Source organism: Cololabis saira, chromosome 11 (assembly GCF_033807715.1).
Source record: "Cololabis saira isolate AMF1-May2022 chromosome 11, fColSai1.1, whole genome shotgun sequence".
NCBI lineage: Eukaryota > Metazoa > Chordata > Actinopteri > Beloniformes > Belonidae > Cololabis > Cololabis saira.
In genome coordinates, this window is record NC_084597.1 from 34,497,175 (window position 1) to 34,520,594 (window position 23,420).

General features: G+C 41.0%; 1 protein-coding gene across 1 annotated transcript; it reads right to left on the bottom strand.

Annotated features, from left to right (window-relative positions):
- Positions 1-2,113: 2,113 nt before the first annotated feature.
- tmem267 (transmembrane protein 267) lies at positions 2,114-12,420 on the bottom strand. The gene is made up of 3 exons (XM_061734389.1): positions 12,382-12,420; positions 7,690-8,171; positions 2,114-4,700 (listed from the first exon to the last, which is right to left on the bottom strand). Exons 2-3 carry the CDS (start codon positions 8,095-8,097, stop codon positions 4,365-4,367), a joined length of 744 nt encoding a protein of 247 aa, XP_061590373.1. The 5' UTR covers positions 8,098-8,171; positions 12,382-12,420; the 3' UTR covers positions 2,114-4,364.
- Between the last annotated feature and the right edge of the window lie 11,000 nt (positions 12,421-23,420).

Sequence of the window (23,420 nt, forward strand, 5' to 3'; positions counted from 1 at the left end):
ACTGCTTCATTCAAACCGAGTCAGCTGATGCTTCGAGTTGAGAGCTGGAGCTTTGAACATCAGGGCTCAAGTCCCCGTTCTACCCGTATTATACATATTATGATATTCAGGGTTTTTTAATGATTCTGACATGAAACAACCATCAAGGAAGCGTTCCCAAGTGTGGCAATATTTCGATTTGGTGCCCCCTAATGAGGTAATGCACATTAAACAAAAATTAAACAAAGTGTTTATTACAAACTTCAACGTCAAAATATAATTGTTCTCAAAGCTATAGCATAAACCCCAAAGCGGTTAAAACAAGAAAAATATAATTCCTGAATCTTTTGTTTTTATTTATTTTTCCTCCTTAAACCTCAAGCCTTCTATTTTATTTTGATATATAATTTACTGTCCTTAATTTGTAACTCAATTTTATTTTGAAGTTTTGTACCTTTTCTGTATATATCTGTCAGTAAAAAAAAAACAACACTTTATTGAGATTAGGTCATGTATTCTTTTGCTTGTCACTTTTGAACATTTATTTCGGGTTTTAGAAAATGCAAACTTTGTTTTGTTCATATAAAAATGTTAATCTCGAGGTTGTGAACATGCAGTTAACGTGTCAATCGAATATAAACTTTCTTTATAATCACTTTTTCACACAGGGCCAGGTAGGTTTGGATTTTTCTTCAAAGCTCCAGCTCTCAACTGGAAGCATCAGCTGACTCGGTTTGAATGAAGCAGTGAAGGTTCAGACGTCACCAGTGACACCACATGAAGCAGCGTAACATACAAGAGAAAAGAGGATCGGTCACGTTAGATTTATGGTTGATGTCTACACATGGATTACAATATGTCACAAATGTTCATGATTATGAATTATTAAATCTTGGATTAAAATGAGTTAAAGAACAGACAAGTATTAGAGGATATTGGAAACTACTAAGAATAACGTTTTGGATGATTGTAAAATTGAGGAATCTGTCCTTGCTGATAGAAGACATTTTTAATGAAAGGGAGATAAATCAAATTCAAAAGTGTTAGTTATTTAAATTTAAGATTCAATAAACAGGAATAATACAATGTAACAAAATAAAGAAGCAAAACCCAAATAAGATGTGAAGTTTGCTCTTTTAATTGGAGCCCCTAATAGCCAAGTATGATTACTGAAATTGAATTGAAAATTCTATAAAATCTTAAAAAAGAGCTTAAAAAAATGTATGTGAATTTAGCAAAAGGTGCATTCATAATAATAAGGTCTAGAGCAAAATGGTTGGAGAAAGGAGAGAAAAACGAAGTTATCTTTTTGCATTATAAAAAAGAAACAGAAAAAGGAATATTGTGGCTATTAATATTTATGGTATAATAAGATCAGATCCTTTTATGATTTCTAATATTACTACGGCATTTTACAGTGATTTGTATTCATCAAAATGTAATCAAACTAAGTGTGACACATTCATGAATCATATTAAGATGTTTGCACCTCTGATATTGGTGACCTTTAGAGTTTTCATTGTCAGAAATCACAGATGTCGTGTGCTCAACGAGACTAGGAAAGTCACCTGGTAGTGACGGACTTATGGTAGAATTCTCTTTTTGTTTTGGGGAATTAATTGGTGATCATCTCTAACTAATGTCCAAAGACTATATAAGTAAGCAAGAAATGGCTACAACCATGAAACAAGGTGTAATAACTCTCCTGCCTGAGGCAGACAAAGATCTTTTAAAAATACAAAATTGGAGACCTGTCTCACTTTTAAATACTGATTATAAAATGTTATCTCTGGTATATGCAAGGCGACTAAATAAAAGAATTTAGATGAGATTATAAGTGAAAACCAAAGTGGATTTCTTCCTAAACATCACATAAGCTCTAATAGACTGGTGTTGGATTTAGTAGAGGATTCAAATTTTATAAACTCCAATGCTTTGATGAGATTCCTTGACTTTTATAAAAGGTATTTAATTCAATTTAACACACCTACATTTTACCAACACTTCAAATTTGAGGTTTTAATAGGTTAAAATAATTTAATGTGAGCACAGCTAGTGTGTTTGTGATTTCACACTGTTAGAAAAATACATATTCCAATGCACGAGGACAGCATATCATTTATTCAGGGTATATTTTATTGAGATAAGATCACTACATTAAAACTGTTAACTGTTACTATATACTTTCTTACCACTTGAAACAAAACTGATGCCATACAAAAACGTATTTAACCAAAATTAAAGCATGATCAAAATATTTAAAACTTAAAATGTGCAAAATTCAACATAAAGTTGCAACAATGAAGGACACACTGTAAATATCACCAGAAGGAGAATATTCTTACTGAAAATGACGATCATTCATAGTACCTCTCATTCTCACAGGGAGGGTGTAATGGGTGAACAAGAGTTAACTGAATGTCCTTATCCCTTGCAGCGCTCCCGTCTCCTGCCTTCAACAAGTTTGCAGGTTAAATTCCAGTGTTCAGTTCCTAATACTTCAGAGAAGAGATAGGAGGTAAGTCCTGTATACAGGTATGCATGGTAATCTGGCAAAAACAAAAAGCAGGGAACATGTCAAATAGGCTTAGGATTTCAATGACTTGTTCCAGGGATGGTCTTCTGAATCCCACAGTGCAAATCTCAAAACATCTTATTACAGAAGCATAGCCCAAATAAAGAAAAGGGAACTGTAGCACAATCTAGTGGTTAAAAGTGATTATTACAAGTTTAATCCTCAAGCACGGGCCACATGTGGAAAAAGAAAACATGAAAAAGAAAACCTCTCAGCCCTCCAAAACACAGGATGTGAGAGAAGTTGATAATCCCTTTTACACTTACAGCATGTTGCTTACATTCAACTACCAAACGTTTTTAAAGCCCATCACGACATCAACATATAATTAATTATGCATCATTCAAAACAGTGTGACTTATAGTTTAGGAATGTGTTCAGTTTTACGTTTAGATAACACTCATGACCAATTAACTGAAATAATGAAGAAAAAAAGTCCTGCTCCAACAAAAGAAAAGCCAACTGTACAGTGAGTAACTAAAGTGCAGCAGCACAATAAAGAGAAAGAGGGAAAAAAATAAATAAAAGCTGCACTCAAACAATATACAGCAAATGAATGCAGTTATTCTCTTAACATGTGATCTGAAGGTATTCCTGGTTATAAACAAACGACTGAAGAAACCACTCCCAAAACCTCTCAGGATGAAAAGTATCTGTCCAGTTTCATCCTCGGCTTTCATTTATCCCTCTATTGTTTGGTGTCACAGATGAGTAATGTACATCACACACAATGACCTTGGGATGGACTTTTAATTCATACCAGCATAAAGTGGAGTACATCTCTCTACAGCAACTGTAAATAAAATAAAGCTCTTGATATAATAAAGCTCCCGCAAAAAAAACACATCTCACTGTTGGTGCAAAGTTGATGCTGTTTCTGTGGAGCCATGATGTGTTTCCCAGCTAAAACCAACAATAGCAGTACCATGCTGGCATTTTAAACTGTTACAATAAAATAATTAAGAACAAGAAGAAGAAGAAGCTCTACAGTATTTTTGTGGCGGACACAGTTGGCACTGAGAACTCTGACAACAAAATGGCTTCTAAAGGAGAAGTTATTACTTCAGTAAGGCTCTTCAAAGCAGCACAATGAGTCTGCTGAAGTGGCAGAGAGGTGACAGTTGGGTAATACATTTTGTTTTGTGGTGATTAATAGTGGAACTGTCATTGTGGTTTAAAAAAAAATTTTTTACAAAAACCCTCCACGTGTATTGGATTTCACCACTAAAACAGATCATGTATTTGAACATACAACCAGACGCAGTGCGTGTGAAAGTGACACTGACTGTGCGCCAGTTTCATATAAAACCTGCGGTTGACCTTTGGTTGACTTTTCCTTGAGTGTTTCACAGGATGAGGCTGGAGTGTCTGCGTAGAAAGTGACGAGCAACTAAAAGATCAGGTGTTATTGTTTTGATGCAGCTATGTAAAAGCAGATGTCAGAGCTGTGAAGAGTCACCCCCACACACACACACACACACACACACACACACACTTGAGACTGACACAAATGTACCTGGGGATTCAGAAAGATATCACCAACAAAAGGAAATGTGAAAACAGTCCTTACTCGGCACTCATATTAGAACGTACCAGTGAAAGACTACCCACCTGTGGAAAGTCACAGTTTTTTATCATAAAGTTGCAGTTTTCTCAAACTTTTATGACAGTTCCTTCATGTACCTAAAAAAAATGTCTTAATCTTTAAGTGCCATAAACATTTTCTTCAATAATTTCAAGTACTTAAGTGTTGTCTATTTAACAAGGTTTTCGCTCAGTGGAGATCAGCACTGGACGCCGCCTGTGAGCCCTAAACATCAATGGCGACTCCATGCTTGGTGGAGATCACGTCCCTGGTTCCCGTGAGGTACATGAGCACTGAGCACAGGTGAGGAAGCGTTGCCGTGGTGCTCACGTACAGCCAGTAGGGAATGGGGGCAGTGTTGCCAAATGGGCATACCCACAGACCGTGGCGTACAGCATCCCGGACGTGGTGCGTCATCATGGAAATGAAAAGCATCCACGGTAAGGAGCACCAAGCATCTTTGAGGCGGCCGATCCACATGAGGAAGCGGAGGGTGAGGCAGATCACAGGGATGAGAGAAGAACAGTGAAGAGGAGGACGCTGAGGCAGTGACACAGCAGCCTAGGGAGGACAATTATCAATACATGTTGTTCAATGTGTCCTACACAAATATATTATCATTGCAGAGCTGCGTCTATTAGGAGAGTTGCAGAAATATGTTTCTTAAAAGCATCAAAAACAATTGCTCTGTTACACAAAGTAAAGGATTCATTGGACAACAAAGCATTGTACATTTTATATAACACTCTGATTGTTCCATATCTGTCCTACTGTGTTGAAGTTTGGGGAAATGCCTGTAAAACATATTCAATCAATTTTCATTCTGCAAAAAAGAGCCATAAGAATAATCAGTAGAAAACGATATAGAGATCCAACAAATCCATTATTCCTTCAGTTACAATTGTTGAAAAAACTAGTAGACCATAGTATTCTGCAAATTATGTTTAAAGCTCATAAAAAAACTTTACCAATAAACATTCAGAAAAGATTTGAAAAAAGAGAAAGCAAGTATAACTTAAAAGGAACAGAGATTTAAAAAAACCAAGATGCAGGACAAAATTGATGGAACGTTGTGTTTCTGTGAAAGGAATCAATTTATGGAACAATCTGAATAAAGAAACCAAAGAATCCAAATCAAACATTACATTCAAAAGTACAATTAAAGCCTGTATGTTAAGTAAATATAATGAAATATGTTAGTTGAGTTTGATTGACATACCCATAGGCGGCTGTAATTTTATTTTATTTTATTCACTTAGTTGTTGTTTTTTATTATTAGTATTTTTAATTCATGTTATTTGTGAAGTTATTTCTTGGAAAAAGGGGCAGATCAGATAAGATTCTTCTTCTTTCTGCTCCCTTTTCATTCACAATTTAAGAACATTTCTATTTGTATTGAATTATTTTATTTTTTTGAATGAAATAAAAAATAAAAATGAAAAAAATGAAATGAAAAAATTTGACCAGAACTCCAATACAGAGTTAAGAGAACAAATAGAACTGAAAAATACATGAAGGGTGGGGAAATTTAAAATTAAAAATAAATTGTTTTAAAACGTATGAGTGGCAAAGTGCAAGCCGTTGGACATAGAGTGGTATGAAAAAGTATATGAATTACCTGGTTTTCTGCATTGATTTGCCCATAAATTGTAATTTAGTATTCATTTAAGCCGCAAGAACAGACAAACACAATGTGCTTATGATGACAATGAATACAATATCTTGTCTCTTTCTTGAACATATTGAAAATCAACCATGCTGGGGGGAAAATAAACCTTTGGTGTTTATAGTTTTTCAAACCTTTTGAAGCAATGATGCCGTTAACCCATTTGGGTGGTTCTGGATCAGCGATGCAGAACATTTCTCTTTCCAGAACTGCTTCAGCTCGGACACATGTGACACATATCTGGTGTGAGCAGGTCTCTTCAGGTTATTTTAAAGCATGTCTATGGCCTTAAGGTCTTTACTCTGAATGGTCCACCCCAAAAGGCAGGTTTTCTTTTTCTAAAGCTAATCTGTGGAGGATTTATTTATTTAGTTTGGATTATTGTCCTGCTCCACCACTCACCCTCTACTACACTTCAGCTGACTGAGCTATTTACAGTATATGTGTTTATATGTATTGTTGGCTCTGTTTTTCTGTTCGTCTTCCTCTTTTTGAATGTCATGAGCTGTTTGGCAACTGATTTTCCCCAGAGGGAACAATAAAGGTTTCAATCAATCAATCAATTATCCTGTGGAATATTTTGGTTAATTTAGGAATTTATTTTTACCTTGTTTTCAAGCTATTTAGGCCCTGAAATGGAAAACTCAAACCATGATGTTTCCTCAATCATACTTCATGGGGATGATATTTTGGGATCACTTACTTTTTCATCCAGACTGTGAATATTTATTGATTTGGTCAATAGTGGATGTGTTCAGTAATGGCACAAGAAATTGTAATATTTTGTTTCATCACATTAATTGCATTGTATTCATCCATTGTTGTGACTTAGATGAAGACCTGGGGCCTGTACTACGAAGCGGGATTTGGGGTTAGCGAGGTAACTTCAGGTTTAACCCTGGGTTTTCAGGACTACGACGGTGGTTCACTTCTCACCGGGGTACATCGCCATGGTAACTTATGCTGAACAGCTAACCTGCTCCGGAGCAGGTTATGTTCGAGATACAGATCGCCGGGTATAAAAGCACCGCCCACTGACCAATCAGCTCTCTTGGAAAATGGCATGCCCTTTCGAAGAGAATCCAGTGGAGCTCGGTGCGCGGATCGTGAGAGGAAGAAAAAAAAAGAGTGGGCTGACTTTCAACAAAAATTGAATTAGTCAAGAAACTAAGCAATTCCTTTCATACCCAAGTATCAACACTTTATCATTTCTTTTCTCCTGACAGAGAGGTATGCGAGTACGTTTGTCTTTGCTGTAGATACCCTCACTCCGTCTTTCTAAGAAAACTACTGCAAATAAACCTTTATGTACAAACTGTAAATATACTGTAGAAACAAGGTATGAGTCATTTGAGAGAGGATGAAATGTCAGACCTCGTTTAATTTGAACACGACATGAACTTTTAATTTCAAGTCTAAATATTAAGTTAAATCACAGTGTAATTTATCCTTTGCTCTTCGCTACTGAAATAAGCGGCTCTGACAGCGGACTTCTCCATGCTTGCGATTGGTCATGCGCTGAAAACACCGCCCCTTTTATGTGCACGCGCTCATATCCAGATTGGAGAAACCTGGGTTGATATACCGAGTTGATAACCACCGTCGTGTGACCGTTTAGCGTGATTGCAATTGTCCCGCTTAGTGAATCTGGATAAGGAAAAGATATCCTGGGTATGTTGAATTTGCTTCGTAGTACAGGCCCCAGATCCAATTTTATTGCAAAGAAAATGCAAAAAAAAAACAATCAAATCCAAACGGTTCACATACATTTAAGTATCCTTGCTCACATTTAATTGCCTAATTATTAACGTTGCAACATGCAAAGTGAAGGCTTTTGTGTACTCATCATTTCTACTGTATTAGACGTCAGTATCCAGATCTTACCTTGAGGGACAGGGATCCAGCCATGTAGAAGTGATCCAGGTCTATGACTGATGCCAGAAGGCCTGCCAGCAGCACCTCATACAAGTCACTCTTTTTCCTTAGTCCAATCACAATGGCCCACGACCACAGCCCCACCAACCCGTGTGTGGCGTTGTCCAAGGTCGCCCTGAGCCACAGATGGTGCTGGATGACCGACAGCTGGAGGGCGTGATCGGCCACCACACAGAACATCCCCAGTCCTGCCGAGGCCAGCAGTGAGGCAGAGCTGAACGTCTGCAAAAGCGCCTGAGCTTTCTCTGCTTCCACAGCCAGGCTGAGAGGAACACGGCTGCCGTCTCCCCCGATGCCCACCCCCAGTGAGGGGGACGAGGACGAGGAGGAGTCCAGCTTGGAGTAGAATCCTTGCATATTGACAGATAGTTGGAGGCGTCAATCTTCAGAAAAGGTCAGCAGCAGGGGGGACTTGATGAGGAAAGACTGGGCTGTTATGTGTGGGGAGGAAAGGCAAATTAAAGGAAGGCATTTCATGGAAAAGAATATACAAAATGCAGCATACTATCAAGGTTGTGAAGGATTTTAGAGCAGTGGTTTACACATTCTTGGGATTAATTCTCAATTAAGGGTTATTGAAAACCTTATAACATCATCAACTGAGTGTGAGGAAGTTTACTGCTACTGCTTGACAACAGCTTACAGATGCTGCGATTTAACAAGTTCTCTACTAAGCAAATATTTCTATTTAGAAAGCTGGAAAAATGTAAAAATGTATTTACCGTATTTTCGCGACCATTCGGCGCACCGTGTGGAAAGGCGCACCCTCATTTTTGTGTGTCATTTTTAGATTTAAAACATACATATGGCGCACCGACCCAAAAGGCGCAGTCTACAGAGCAGAGCTGCACACACGCGTGCCGCAAAACACGCCGGCCGGAAAACACACACACCCGCTGCAGAACACACACACATGCAGAACGCACACACAAGCACACAAGCGCTTATTTAAAAAATAGAGCGGGAGCAAAACCTCTGTTTCTGCATTAAAGAGCTCCGCTAATTCAGCTGCGCCAGTCCGAATTTCCTCGGTGTCAGTCACTTTCTGCACAACAGTAAATAAACTTTTCATACCCCGTTGTGCGGATCCTCCCCCGCGCAGAGCCCGTCTCTCCCCAGCGGGGTGGAGCAGCGCGCGTCACAGCGGCTTTAACCGGGAATGTGACCTGTTCGGACCGGCTGGGACCGAAGCCACCCACCTGTATGGGAGCAGGGGCTCCCGGGGAAAGACCAGCGGCATTTCGGCCGGATCTGCCCCGGGGATGGTGCGCCCTGGCCCGGCAAACCCGCGGCGGGAGCCTGGCGGCTCCTGAGCGCATCCTCTGCATCTTGGTTAGGCTACCAGAGATCAAACCGACAGATTTGCCTGAAAATCTCGCAGGGTGAAGTTGTTCCGACCTGGGACAGACCCCTGAATAAATAAAGGTAAGAAAATAAACGTTTCATACCCCGTTGTGCTGCGTTGTGCTGCGGATCCCGACCGCGGCGGTCCCGGGTCCCGCGTCCCGGGTCCCGCGTCCCGCGTCCCGCTCTGCGCTGGTCCCGGGTCCCGCGTCCCGGGTCCCGCGTCCCGGGTCCCGCTCCGCGCTGGTCCCGGGTCCGCTCCCCGTCTGCTCCCCCGCGCTGGACCCGCTCACACACGCGCTGTCGGGGAGCCGGTACCGGGGTTTGTATCCGACAGGAGCTCCAGTCCGAATTTCCAGACCTGTCTCAGCCACCTGATAATCATCATCCCTTCATCCAGCCCCCCCTTTCCATTCGTCCTTATAATGACTCCGGCTGGAAACGTCTTATGCAAAGTTTTTCTTTTAAAAATCACCATAGGTTTCTGTCCATCAGCTGCGCCAGTCAAGCGCTACATAAATGAGAATCTGTGTGTCGCGCCGCGAATACACACCCGCGCATGTCGGGGTCCGGTACCGGGTTTGTAACCGACAGATTTGGCTGCAAATTTCGGAGGGTGAAGCTGATCAGACCTGAGACAGACCCCAGAAATCTCTGCTCGCAAAGCGGCCGGGAACCAGGTCGATTGGACCGCTTGGGGAACCAGGAAGTCGGGTTGCAGCAGCGCCCATCACCGCGCTGCTCCAGCTGCTGCTTTAACCGGGGAAAGTCACCGGTTCCGACATGCAAAACACACGCGCGCTGCAGAACAAGTGTGCTTATTTAAATAGAGCGGGAGCAAAACTTAGTTTGATTGTATTTTATTTCACTTTACACATCAAGCAAATCCTTAAAAGTTTTCATCTTCTGTTTCGCATTAAACAGCTCAGTGGATGGTCTCATTCAGCTTCACCCGCCCCCTTCTCCCTTTACCGTTCTCATGGCCGGCCTTACATTACCGTAATTCAGGTAATAGACACGGCGCACCGTTTCTTAAGGCGCCCGGCACATTTAAAAAAAAAAAAAAAAAAAAAGTTGCGCCTTATGGTCGCGAAAATACGGTATATCTGAAGGAATTCTAGTGACAGAGAGAAGGTGACGGTACGTGGGAAGCCTTATTTCATTTCTACGGTTTTTACTCATTAACTAAGCATGATTATTTAATAAAACTAAATCACAATGCTGAAGCAGCATGTGAAAAAAGAAAAAAAAAAAAAGGTTCCAGAGGAGTTAAGAGGAATAATAGTAGGAGTAGTTGTAGCAGTGGTAAATTGCAGCCCGGTGCTGGTTATCAAATGCACTTGATTAGTTTATTGTAAGCAAGTGGGACAAAAACAGAAGGTTTGGTAGTGCTATGCATTAACACAATGGTGATCAATGTTATTAAAGAATTTTATTTTTGCTAGCCATCAATTTGAGAGCAGGGCTGTAACAAGTATATTTTAATAAGCAATAATTTGACCAATAAATGTTGCCAATATTGTGCTAAGACCCTACCAATTCAATAATTTGCCAAACCCTTATCAGGAATAACCTAAATCCATTCAATACACACAATAAGAGAGTTATTTATACATGTTTCCTCCTTTTCAGGGTTATGGATGTTTACTGGAGTTCATACAGCTCTCCTTGGGGACCCTAGATGAGTTCTTGATACATCACATGGCCACATATAGACAAACAACCACACACTCACATTCATTTCTATTGGAAATTAAAACTCCACATGTTTTTTCACTGTGGGAATTAACTGGGCCACCCAGAAAAAAAGCACCCAGAAAAGCCCTACCTGGGATTTGAACCAGGAACCTTCACACTATGACTCAACAGTGCTAATCTTAGAATCGGGAGGAAAAAAGTGAAGCCCGCTGCTAAAGCTCGCTCAAATTTTAGCCATGCAACGTGACAATGAACCAAGTCAGTCTTGGTTAAATGAATAACAAAATAATGTGTGAGTCAGAGATGGGCGGTTTAGACTAAAAAATGTATCACGATAATTTCTGGCATTTATCCCGATAACGATAAAAATGACAATAAAAAAAATACCAATTCAACTCCATCTTTGTAACTATAAATCTATCTCGCTCTCAGATCCGCCATGTTTGTTACACAAAAACATCATCAACAGGAATTTATCCTTCTTTCTTTCTCATTTCCTTCCTTCCTTCCTTCCTTCCTTCCTTCCTTCCTTCCTTCCTTCCTTCCTTCCTTCCTTCCTTCCTTCCTTCCTTCCTTCCTTCCTTCCTTCCTTCCTTCCTTCCTTCCTTCCTTCCTTCCTTCCTTCCTTCCTTCCTTCACGTTGTGCGTGGATTTAACACAGAAATATAAATCAGCTTTACACATAAATGTCATCAACAGGAATTTATCATTTTTACAGCGAGATGACAAATTCTTACCGTGGGGAATTCTTTTGACGGTTTATCGTGAACGGTAAAATATCACCCATTCCTAGTGTGAGTCAGGTGCTGTTGTTTATCTGCAGTTATATTTAACAAACTTTACAATCTGGTAAGGTCCACATGATGTTAAACTCTTGTCCTTACATGTATAACCTATGAAATGAAAAAAGGTGTCTTTGTAACCGTGTGTAACGTTAAGATATTATGACTCTGGCAATGTCTAACATGAATATCTACTTGTGCACAAAAAGGCAGCATTGTGCAAAATGAACTCATGAATTCAAAATAGAAGTCAATCCACTCACACAAAACATTGCTGGCCCTAAAAACTGATGGTGCAGTTTTAACCTGAGCCCAGACCAGAGGGAATGTAGAATCAGGTCTCTGCTCCTCATGTAACAGTGAGATGTAGGACACACTTATGTCACTGATGCTGCACACACGCTCAGACAAGACAAGGAAACAAACGTAAACAATAAAAAACAAAAAAATAAAGAATCTCATGGCTTTATTAGCTGATGCATAAATGTTTTACTCAGCTGTTTGGGTTTGTTTTTTTTTAAATCAGCTGTAATCGACGTAGAGCCTACGCCGAAGGATACGCGGCGACGCGCAACGTACGGTGCGCGTCGCCGCGTACCCTACGGCGTAGGCTCTGCGTTGGTGTAACGCGGGACCATAAATCAGCCTTAACAGGGATGCTGCTCTGTGTAGGCGGGCAGAGGCTGTCATCATCAGCTCCGTTAAAACTGTTCGGGTTTAAATGTGCGACTCTCTTCTCTTGACATCATAGCGTCGTATAAAATAGGATGTGCCCCAATTGTTATTCCAACAAGATTAAAAACGGGCTTGTACTCACCTCGCAGCCCTTCATCGGTTACCTCTATGACCGCTCTTCTTCTACTGTCTTGTTGCTGCACCGCCGGCGCTCAAACACCACCGCTGCCCCCTGGTGGTCACTGGTGGAACAAGGCAAGGCAAGTTTATTTATATAGCACCATTCAACACAAGGTAATTCAAAGTGCTTTACATCGACATTAAAAGAGGAAAGACACAATTAAACAGTAAATAATAAATAAAATAAGATAAAATTATGAGAAAAGGAGGTAAAATAATAAAAAGCACGAGTTGCTGAAAACTAAGAGCAGTAGAGTACCGCAGGTACACATCTCATTCACGGTATTTAATTTAAGAGTACCCTTAAATACCAAATAAATGAAATAAAATGATAAGAAAAGAGGTAGAATAATAAAAAGCACAAGTTGTTAAAAATAAGCCCAGTAGAGTACAGCAGGTGAGTATTTAATTTAGGAGTACGCTTGAGTAAACAGTAATGTTTTTAGGCCTGATTTAAAGGATCTACAGTTGGAGCAGACCTCAGGTCTACAGGAAGTTTGTTCCACCGGTGAGGAGCAGAATAACTGAACGCTGCCTCACCTTGCTTGGTTCTGGTTCTTGGGACACACAACAAACCAAAGATTTTAACAAAGGACTCAAACAGTGGTTAAAATCTAATCAGCAGTGTACACATGAATAGTTCTTAACTTGTTGACTGCTTGCTTTGTTGTCTTTTTATGTTTCTAATTGAAAATTGTTTGTATTTCTCTGATTTCCTTTCCAATTGTTTTGTTGTTTGTTGTTTTTTTTCATTTTTCATGTATTTATTTTATTATTTATTTATTTTTTTCCCCATTCTTGTTATCTTAATATTTTATTGCTCTCTATTATTTTCAAAAGCTGCCTATGGACAAGTGTTGCAAATTAGCACTTGTGCTAAAACACTTAAACAATGCATCTGGTTTGTCCAATTTAATTGCTATGTCCATATCAAATAAACATAAATAAAATAAAATAAAGACTCGTGTGTGGTGTCATCAGACTTAGTTTTGAGTCCTTCACCTTTATTGCTGAAAAATGCAGCAATGTACACAAATGGGCAGCGGCCCCCCGTGGCACTCTCAACATTTCTGCAAGGAAATGTTCTAGTTGTTATTGTTACGCTAAATGAATCGCCTTTTTGGAGGACTTAACATGCTCAAAAACTCACCAAGTTTTGCTCACACTTCAGGCGTCAATTTATAAATTTCAACTATAAAATACATGGTGTTGCTTTAAAGTTAGGTGTGTGACTTTGAGTTGTAATTTTTCAAGACGGTCCTTATCTAAATAACTCAACCACTCTAAAATATTAAACAAGGCACAATCCCATACAGGTCATTCATTTAATGCACAACATTATGAAAAAAGGGCATTGATTTGTTGTAGCACAAGTTTATGTAACACCAAAATGTGTAAGAAAAATGTTCAAGATGCACAGTACTACATCTAATCTTTATTCAGTTACCTTTTCTTTAACAGCTACACGGGATGGGTAAGATAAAATAAGACTTCATTAATCGTATGGGAAATTTTGACATGTAGATGAACTAATAAGCTTCTCTAATTTACATTTAGGCTATTATAACTGGAAATAAGTCACCGCTTTTAATTTTTTTAAACTTTATAAGTTATTTTCTCTCCACCCTCCTGATGATGATTTTTGGTAGAATTCTGAAGAGAGAAATGAAAAGTATTCTTCCTAAAAGTGTTGGGTTAACTGCTGAACTAAAGTGATGTTTGTAAACTGCATCCCCAAGTGTTTTTTTTATACTCCCCATCTAGTTCTCTCAACTGAGGACCCATCCCTCTATCCATTAACATCAATTAAAATGTATTAACTGGATTATTCTGTCTTTTAGACTCTGCTCCAACTACAGGAGAGCAGTGAGGCAGCGACATCCAGTGGCAGATCAGCGACATTACACCTCAAAGAACTGAAACGGAGTTCCTTTTTCTTTCGGTAAAAACTAAATGGTGATCAAAGCAGGAAGAATATGTCTGTGGTAACGCTTTCATTCACATGCGCATCACTTAAATACAGAGGGTCTAGAAGAGTGGTACTGAACCTTGTCCTGATCAGGAGCCACATTGACAAAAAATATGTTTGCAAGAGCCTAATGTTTCAATGTCATTTTATTTAGCAGACGCTTTTATCCAAAGCAACATCGATTTAGAACACCTATGTCTGCTAATGACATTGTAACAATCCAACATCAATTCTCTCTGAAAGCATTAGATATGATAATGCGTATATGGTATCATACATCATTTATTAACGATGTTCCCTGCTTTAACACACACTGATACAGATGATAATGTCATTAGCAGACTTGTGTGGTCTTAACGACCAGCTGATGGTGATCATTAATCTGACACAGTTTTGTTTCTGCAAAGAATTAGGTCTTGATTCGTTTAGCTGCAGGATTAATTGCAGTCACATTATCAATTTAAACTATTTTCTTAGCGTAAAGGATTAGGTTTTTGTTATTAAATTCGATATTCTTTATACTACTTTTTATGTGAATTTCTGTTTGACATCAAACACAAATGCCCTCCCTGATCGAGTTTAAGATAAATCAAGTTTTTTTACTCTGGTAGTTTTTTTGTAAACACAAAAAGGAAGAGGCTCAATCAGGAAGATTTTTTTTTATTAAAAAAATCTGATTATTGTGACAGACTGGATATTCAATATAAATCATTAATTGAGTTAATTTGAGAAAATATCAATGCGTTCAGCGTTTCAATTGTTTGAACTCGGAACTGGGAATGACGTCACAGCCGAGTTATCAGCGTTCCAGTTACAAAGTAGGTAGCAAATTTGTAGTCGTATATACCACGTGAAAAATGTAAATTACACTATAGCAGCATATATATGCCGAACAATACTTGTATACAACTGATTTAGTGTGACCAAAACTAGAATGAAGTGCTACGAATTTTTACAGAGCTCTCTTCTACTGTTTACAACCGGGGCAGCCATCTTGGAATGTGAACTCGGGGGTGGTGAAGACTCTCCCACTTTCCCAGTGGGAAATCCCACTTCGAGGGGCGTTCCAGCTGAAAATTCCGACTGGGAACTGGGAAATCCCCACTTCCGAGGACAAATGGAACGCGGCATTAGACTGTTGTTTTGCTAAAACAAAACAAAAGAAAAGAAAAAGCCCATCTAAAGAAACTCTTGGTTAAATGTTCATACAACCCCACAAAAGCTTGAAACAGCACTTAAAAAAATATCAAAGACATATATTTTGTATCTCATCTTAAAGCTAATATTTTTTTCGTTTCTGTGGAACGTGCGCTAACGTCACGCTGATGACGTCAGAACGCTCGTCATTCAGTCCTTTGATCTCAGAGTTATAAATAGGAGCGAGGCGTCAGCTTGTGCCAGTGTTCTTAACGATCTCCGAGAGACACACAGGCGGTTTGCTGCTAAAAACAACACCTTAATAGTGCGTACGAGTTCAACAACTGGAAATAAAAATGCCAAGAAGGAAGAAGGGAACAAGTAACACCCTCAACACCAACATGATGGAGTGGGAGATGCTCGTCGACCTCGTTCAAACATTTAGTGTCACGTTGGAAACAGAGCAAAAGAAAAACTCTGAATTAGAGTCCAAAGAAGCCCAACTGGCCAAGGAGTTGGAAGAAGTAAAACTTCAGTTGGAGAAAGAAAAATCGCTCATGGAGACGTACGTCAACCAGGACAGAGAGAAAGAGCTGGAGAAAAATGAAGAGCAGAGGATCTCCAGCGACATCCAGCTGGAGAAACAAAAACACAAGTCTCTGCAGAAAGAAATGCTCACAGCTCGGATTTCATACAAGGAGCTGACTCTGAGCTACAAAAGCGAGGTAGAGACGGTGATGGAGCGGGCTGTGACACTCGAGCAGGAACTGGAGACAGAAAGGAGGTCAAACCAGGACAAAGCTTCTCAGGACCAGCAGCTCCTCAACAAACTGAGAGCTGAACAGGAAGATCTCCATCAACAGATGACGAAAGAGATTACCTTTCTGAGACAAAACTCAGAAGAGATAAAGAAGAGTTTACAGACAGATCTGGACAAGACCAAGGCCTCATACCTGGAGCTCTGCTCCAAGTATGAAGCTGATGTTTATGGAGGAAGGCAGGAGGTGGTGACACTGCAGATGGATCGAAACTATTATATAAAGTGTCACACGCAGAACATGATGGAAAATCTGCAGTTTATTAAAAAACTCAGAGCTGAGCAGGATGCTGAACGTGAGAAACTGTCCAGGGAGATCGCCTCTTTCAAACAAAGCTCCATCCAGCAGGAGGAGACGTATCAAACTGAATTGGACAATCTAAAAGCTGAACTTCAGACCATAAAACTACGCGAGGAAGCTCTAGCCGAGAAAAGGAAGAAGCCGCCTTCATTTTGGAAGAGAGTCAAACACTTCTTGGGTTTAAGGAAATCTGAAAAACCCAAGAAAACCAAGACCCCGGCCAATGAGAGCGCTTAAAACTACCGTCCCTCCCTCACCTGCAGTCAAAACATTTCCTAAATAATTAGCTAATTAGATAGAATTGATTGTGCAGAAATAGGATATATCTGTATGGGTTTTCTCCGGCTGCTCCGGTTTTTCCCAAAGACAAAAACAACATCCATGTTAGATTTCCTGGTGACTGTAAATTGTCCATAAATGTGTAACCATGCTTTCACTGCTTTCACAGACCTGGAAGACCCAAGCGTATCGTGAGGGTCTGCTGGGAACGTCTGGCAGATTCCCCTATCAGGGGGGTCTTTAACTCCCACCTCCGGGAGAGCTTTGACCGGATTCCGAGGGAGGCCGGAGACATTGAGTCCGAATGGACCATGTTCTCCACTTCCATTGTTGACGCGGCCGTCCGGAGCTGCGGCCATAAGGTCTCCGGCGCCTGTCGCAGCGGCAATCCCCGAACCCGGTGGTGGACACCGGAAGTAAGGGATGCCGTCAAGCTGAAGAAGGAGTCCTACCGAGCCTGGCTAGCTCGGCGGACTCCCGAGGCAGCTGACGGGTACCAGCAGGCCAAGCGGACTGCAGCCCGGGCGGTCGCGGAAGCAAAAACTCGGGTCTGGGAAAAGTTCGGGGAGGCCATGGAGGAGGACTACCGGTCGGCCTCAAGGAAATTCTGGCAAACCATCCGGCGCCTCAGGAGGGGGAAGCAGTGCTCCGCCAACACTGTTTACAGTGGAGGAGGGGAGCTGTTGACCTCGACTGGGGACATCGTCGGGCGGTGGAAGGAATACTTTGAGGATCTCCTCAATCCCGCTGACACGCCTTCCGTCGAGGAAGCAGAGGCTGAGGATTCAGAGGTTGATTCATTCACCCAAGCTGAAGTCACTGAGGTATTCGGAAGCTCCTCAGTGGCAAGGCACTGGGGGTGGATGAGATCTGCCCTGAGTACCTCAAGTCTCTGGATGTTGCGGGGCTGTCGTGGCTGACACGCCTCTGCAGCATCGCGTGGCAGTCGGGGACAGTGCCTCTGGACTGGCAGACCAGGGTGGTGGTCCCTCTCTTCAAAAAGGGGGACCGGAGGGTGTGTTCCAACTACCGGGGAATCACACTCCTCAGCCTCCCGGGGAAAGTCTATTCCAGGGTGCTGGAGAGGAGAATTCGGCCGATAGTCGAACCTCGGATTCAAGAGGAACAATATGGTTTTTGCCCTGGCCGTGGAACGCTGGACCAGCTCTACACCCTCCGCAGGGTGCTCGAGGGCGCATGGGAGTTTTCCCAACCAGTCCACATGTGTTTTGTGGACTTGGAGAAGGCTTTCGACCGTGTCCCACGTGGCCTCCTGTGGGGGGTGCTCCGAGAGTATGGGGTCGGAGGCCCTCTGCTGAGGGCTGTACGGTCCCTGTATGACCGGAGCAGGAGCTTGGTTCGCATTGCCGGCAGTAAGTCAGACCTGTTCCTGGTGCGTGTTGGACTCCGGCAGGGCTGCCCTTTGTCACCGGTTCTGTTCATTATTTTTATGGACAGAATTTCTAGGCGCAGCCAGGGGCCGGAGGGGGTACGGTTCGGGAGCCACTTGATTTCATCTCTGCTTTTTGCAGCTGATGTGGTCTTGTTGGCTCCCTCGAGCCAGGACCTTCAGCATGCACTGGGGCGGTTTGCAGCCGAGTGTGAAGCAGCTGGGATGAGAATCAGCACCTCTAAGTCTGAGGCCATGGTTCTCGACCGGAAAAAGCTCGGAGTAGAACCGCTGCTCCTCCACATCGAGAGGAGCTAGCTGAGGTGGCTCGGGCACCTGTATAGGATGCCCCCTGGACGCCTCCCTCGTGAGGTGTTCCGGGCATGTCCCACCGGGAGGAGGCCCCGAAGAAGACCCAGGACACGCTGGAGTGACTACGTCACTCGGCTGGCCTGGGAACGCCTTGGAGTCCCCCCGGAAGAGCTGGAGGAAGTGTCCGGGGAGAGGGAAGTCTGGGGATCCCTGCTCCGACTGCTGCCCCCGCGACCCGGACTCGGATAATGCGGTGGACAATGGATGGATGGATGGATGGATGGATGGATGCTTTCACTGCAGGTGTTGTCCCCTGCAGCCACCTCTCACCTGATGACAGCAGGAATCTCCAGACTCCAGCATCTACGACCCCTGACAACAACAATCTACACAGAAAAGTGCTTATTTCATTTCAAATAAATGTTCCTCATACTGCATATTTCTGTATAACGTTATTTTAATGTGTGTGTGTGTGTGTTCAATCAATACTAAACATAGGTAACTGTTCTCATCCTCAGACTGGATCTAAATAGTTTGTTACATGAAACATACTATAACGTTAAGAAATTATCAAATCTGTTATTTGTCGTCTGCTTCATTAGCTTGAGGAGACCCAAATTAAAATGTTCTTTAATCAAATAAGAAAAATCATTTATACTTTGTCTTCACACTCAGTGCTGACTTCAGATTATGAAAATATGAAAACCAAAACTGAAGTGAATTAAAGCCTCATTAAACTGCACCAGTATTTCTGAGGTTTTGTGTTTTCAATGATTATTTTTTCACAAATTTATATGATGATTTCTCTTGGATCATTCCTTTAATGTGGTCTACGAGCAGATAATTAATCAGTAGCTTTACTAAATAAATGTATTAATTAGTCTCATATAAATATACCTAAAACAAAAATAAAAGCCCATCTGAGCATATTTTAAACATTATATTAAGGAGGTAATTTGTCAATTTTTGGATATATTATTAGACATAACAGGCCCCACTTGTTGGAGCAAACTAAAGGAGGAGAGTCGGTACAGTCATCAACAATTTCAGCTTAATCCCTCTTGGATTAATCTGAAATTATTACCACAGCAGAACATAGTCTGTGTATGGGTTTGGTCCAGTTTTATGCTGGATGCCCTTCATGCCACAATCCCACAAGCAAAGGGAGACATACAGAAACCTCACATACATGTGTTGGAGCCAAATACTTTATTTTATTAATTTATATGAACCGGATAGACTTGGTATGACGACAGGTCAAATTAAACTGTTGCTATGGTTACCTGTCAGGTGTGGACATGAGGAAAAGCCTATCAGTTTCTGACCGTGGTGTGGTATGGTCATAGACGGATTACCGCATGGGCAAAGTGGGCGTGTGCCCAGGGCCCTGGAGCCAATGGGGGCCCTCGGCTTTCAAACATTTTTTTTATTTTTTTTATGTGTAAATTAAAATAAATTTAGAAGCTCATAGGGCCCAATGATAGGGCCCCGTTTTGTGTGATACGTTCATATATAATCGTAAATTGTAGGCTATAATTACGATAAAATGTGCATTGTGCGGTCAGTGTAGGTTAATTCTTACTTTACAACTGTCCTGAACGCATCAGGGCCGTGAGCCAGCGCTGATTGGCTGGAAAGCCTGATTTATGGTTCCGCGTTAAATCGACGCAGAGCCTCCGCGCATCGCCGCGTACCCTACGCCGTAGGCGCTGCGTTGGTTTAACGCGGAACCATAAATCAGCCTTAACAGTTGGAGCCAATTTGCCGACTCGGCAAATTTGCGGCCATGAAGGAGATGCTAAACTTTAAAAGAGGACTAAGCATGTAGGCTACAAAGTTTTATGGAAGAGTCAACTACCATTGGTGAGTCAGTGTAACCTTCATACATAATTTCTTTATCAGAATGTTGTGTAGCTTTGAATGAGCTGTGTGTTGTTGTCAACTAGACCGCCGAGTCTATTCTGTTATAGAGCTCAGAAATGATGTTATAGACCGCTGTGTCTATATCTATCTAAATAGATTGTGTAATGTTTTTTTTTTTTTGTATTTAAGCTGTATCAAAGATGGAACTGAGTCAGTCCGTGACTGAGTTTTCAGCGCCGTGTGATTGGCAGCTGTCAGGCCGAGTGTGTGTGTGTGTGTGTGTGTGTGTGTGTGTGTGTGTGTGTGTGTGTGTGTGTGTGTGTGTGTGTGTGTGTGTGCGCTTCTGAACAAGTTTGTGACTTTACTCTGCTTTCTGCAGCATAGTGCTATAGGCTTAGCTCAATAAAAGAGAGAATAAATGTTTGAAAGGTAGGATGAGGGGTTGTTGAACGTTAAAATGACTATCATAAGGGCCCATGGAGAATGCTCCGCCCCCTCTGTACTGAGACCCACGCTCCGCCATCCACAATCACACGGTGTGATTGTGGATTCTCTGCGCCATAGTGTGACCAAACTGAGTGATTGGGGAGGGCATGCACCGTGCACGTAGGATATTATTGTAGGTAGGGGCCCATAGCGAGTTTGTGTCCAGGGCCCGTGGTCATGATAATCCGTCCTTGGGTATGGTAATAGGTGTTTTGTGGAGTATGACACATATTTCTGGGCTCTATATGCAAATAAATGGTGTTGTGTTTAAGTGACCGTTATGAATAATGTTAATATTATAATGTGAATTTCATTTGTAGTATGGAGAAAACATGATTTCATTCATGTTTTCGCATACCCCTTTAAATGGGGGCGTATCCCACACCGGCGCAGGTGAACAGCTGACAGACAGCCAAAGCTTAATTAGTAGTGTGATCTGCATTGTGGTACTCGCATGAGCCTCAATCGCATAATTGCATATCGCCAACTGGTAAGCAACTTTATTTTGCTTGTTGACTTATTTGTTTGTGTTGTCTGCTTCCTTGCTGATGTCATGCTGCCCGCTTTGATGGTTTCGTTTTGATGTTCCGTGCGAGGCTTTGCTTTGCTTTTATGTTTACAATTCCCCACGTGAAAACACACAATTAATATCCTTGGTGTTTTTCCAACTTTATATCGTAAAATACCGTTTTTGTTGTTTTTTTACCAACAATTTCGGCCGGTGTTTTGCCATTCCATGCTCCCTGCCAGAAAATGCTACTTTGTGGTTCTGCGCATGCGCACAGTAGATTTTCAAAGTTTGATTGCGACGCCAATCATTTCTTGCACGATGTAAAAAGGATAATATGGGATTGTCGAGTATTTGATCCTTCAAAATACATTTACCATGACATGAATTGCATTACACTTTGTGAAAATTATATGATAAAGAGAGAAAAAAAAACAATTCTATCGCTTTATTTGATATTCATTCGGCTATTCACCTTTATTTAACCAGGCAGGTCATTAATAACGCATTCAGAACTTTACCCCCATTCTTTTATTTTGTTTCATGAACTTCTTTTTGAGGAGGAGCAGATTATTATGCGTCCATTCTTACATCGACCGACTCAATGCTGTGAAGGAAGCATTGTGTGTGTGTGTGTGTGTGTGTGTGTGTGTGTGTGTGTGTGTGTGTGTGTGTGTGTGTGTGTGTGTGTGTGTGTGTGTGTGTGTGTGTGTGTGTGTGTGTGTGTGTGTGTGTGTGTGTGTGTGTGTGTGTGTGTGTGTCACATGAGAAACTACAACTCGCGACTACTAGCGACTACTATGGTGATTCCACGGTGGGAGCGTTATTTCTTTGATGGTTAAATATGCCTGTCAGAATCAGAGGTGGGTAGTAACGAGTTACATTTACTCCGTTACATTTACTTGAGTAAGTTTTGGGAAATGTACTTAGGAGTAGTTTTGAATCACTATACTTTTTACTTTTACTTGAGTAGATTTGTGAAGAAGAAACTGTTCCTCTTACTCCGCTACATTAGGCTACGTTGAGCTGTTACTTTTCTTTTATCCCTTTTATCCACGTACCGCCAATCTCATGACATCACTGGGTGATTCTTTGGGAAAAATGTTAGTTTTTGCATGTTTTGTCACATTTACACAGACTCAAACACACACAGAGTTTATATGAGTTCATGTTTGTTCTAGTTCTGCTGGTTAAAAAAGAAAAGTACAATGGCTTGACATTTTGTGCTACTTGTGCTTAATTAATTTTTTTATTCTGTTATTTTATTATTTATTAAAGTACTTGAATTTACTTTAAGCTTATTTTAATTTAAATATTTTTTTATTAATTTTAATTTATTTTATTGATTTAACTTGCCTGAAGATGATTATTTTGTACTTTTGTCTGTTTGAATGATTTGTTAAAAAAGATCAGACTTTACTCAACAGTTACTCAGTACTTGAGTAGTTTTTTCACCATGTACTTTTTTTACTTTTACTCAAGTAATTATTTGGATGACTACTTTTTACTTCTACTTGAGTCATATTATTCAGTACTTTTACTTGAGTACAATTTTTGGCTCCTCTACCCAGCTCTGGTCAGAATGTGCTACCTGTATCTATATTTATATGAATAAGAAAACAATGGTGATTCTACGGTGGGAGCATTATTTGACCACGTTTATTATAATTTCACCACGTTTCCTGATAGAATTGACTTAATTTTACCAGCACATACTACTAATGAATTAAAGCAAGACTTTAACAAACCTTCACTCACTGACAATCTCTGTTATTTCCCATAGATGGATATTCGCAAGTTTTTCAGCTGAGAAATGTTATGTTGGCTACCTGCCGACTGCATTGCCCACATCCAATAGACAATGAATTAAAATTTAAATGCTGCAGACCCTTTGGTTGACAGAAAAAAAGGGGGAGGGAATAAAGAGAGAAAGGAGAGC

Excerpts from the sequence above, each read along its gene's own strand:
- tmem267 (XM_061734389.1), bottom strand. The coding sequence starts at position 8,097 with ATGCAAGGATTCTACTCCAAGCTGGACTCCTCCTCGTCCTCGTCCCCC. Across the intron at positions 4,701-7,689 it reads CTGGATCCCTGTCCCTCAAG|GCTGCTGTGTCACTGCCTCA; the intron begins GTAAGATCTGGA and ends TGTCCTCCCTAG.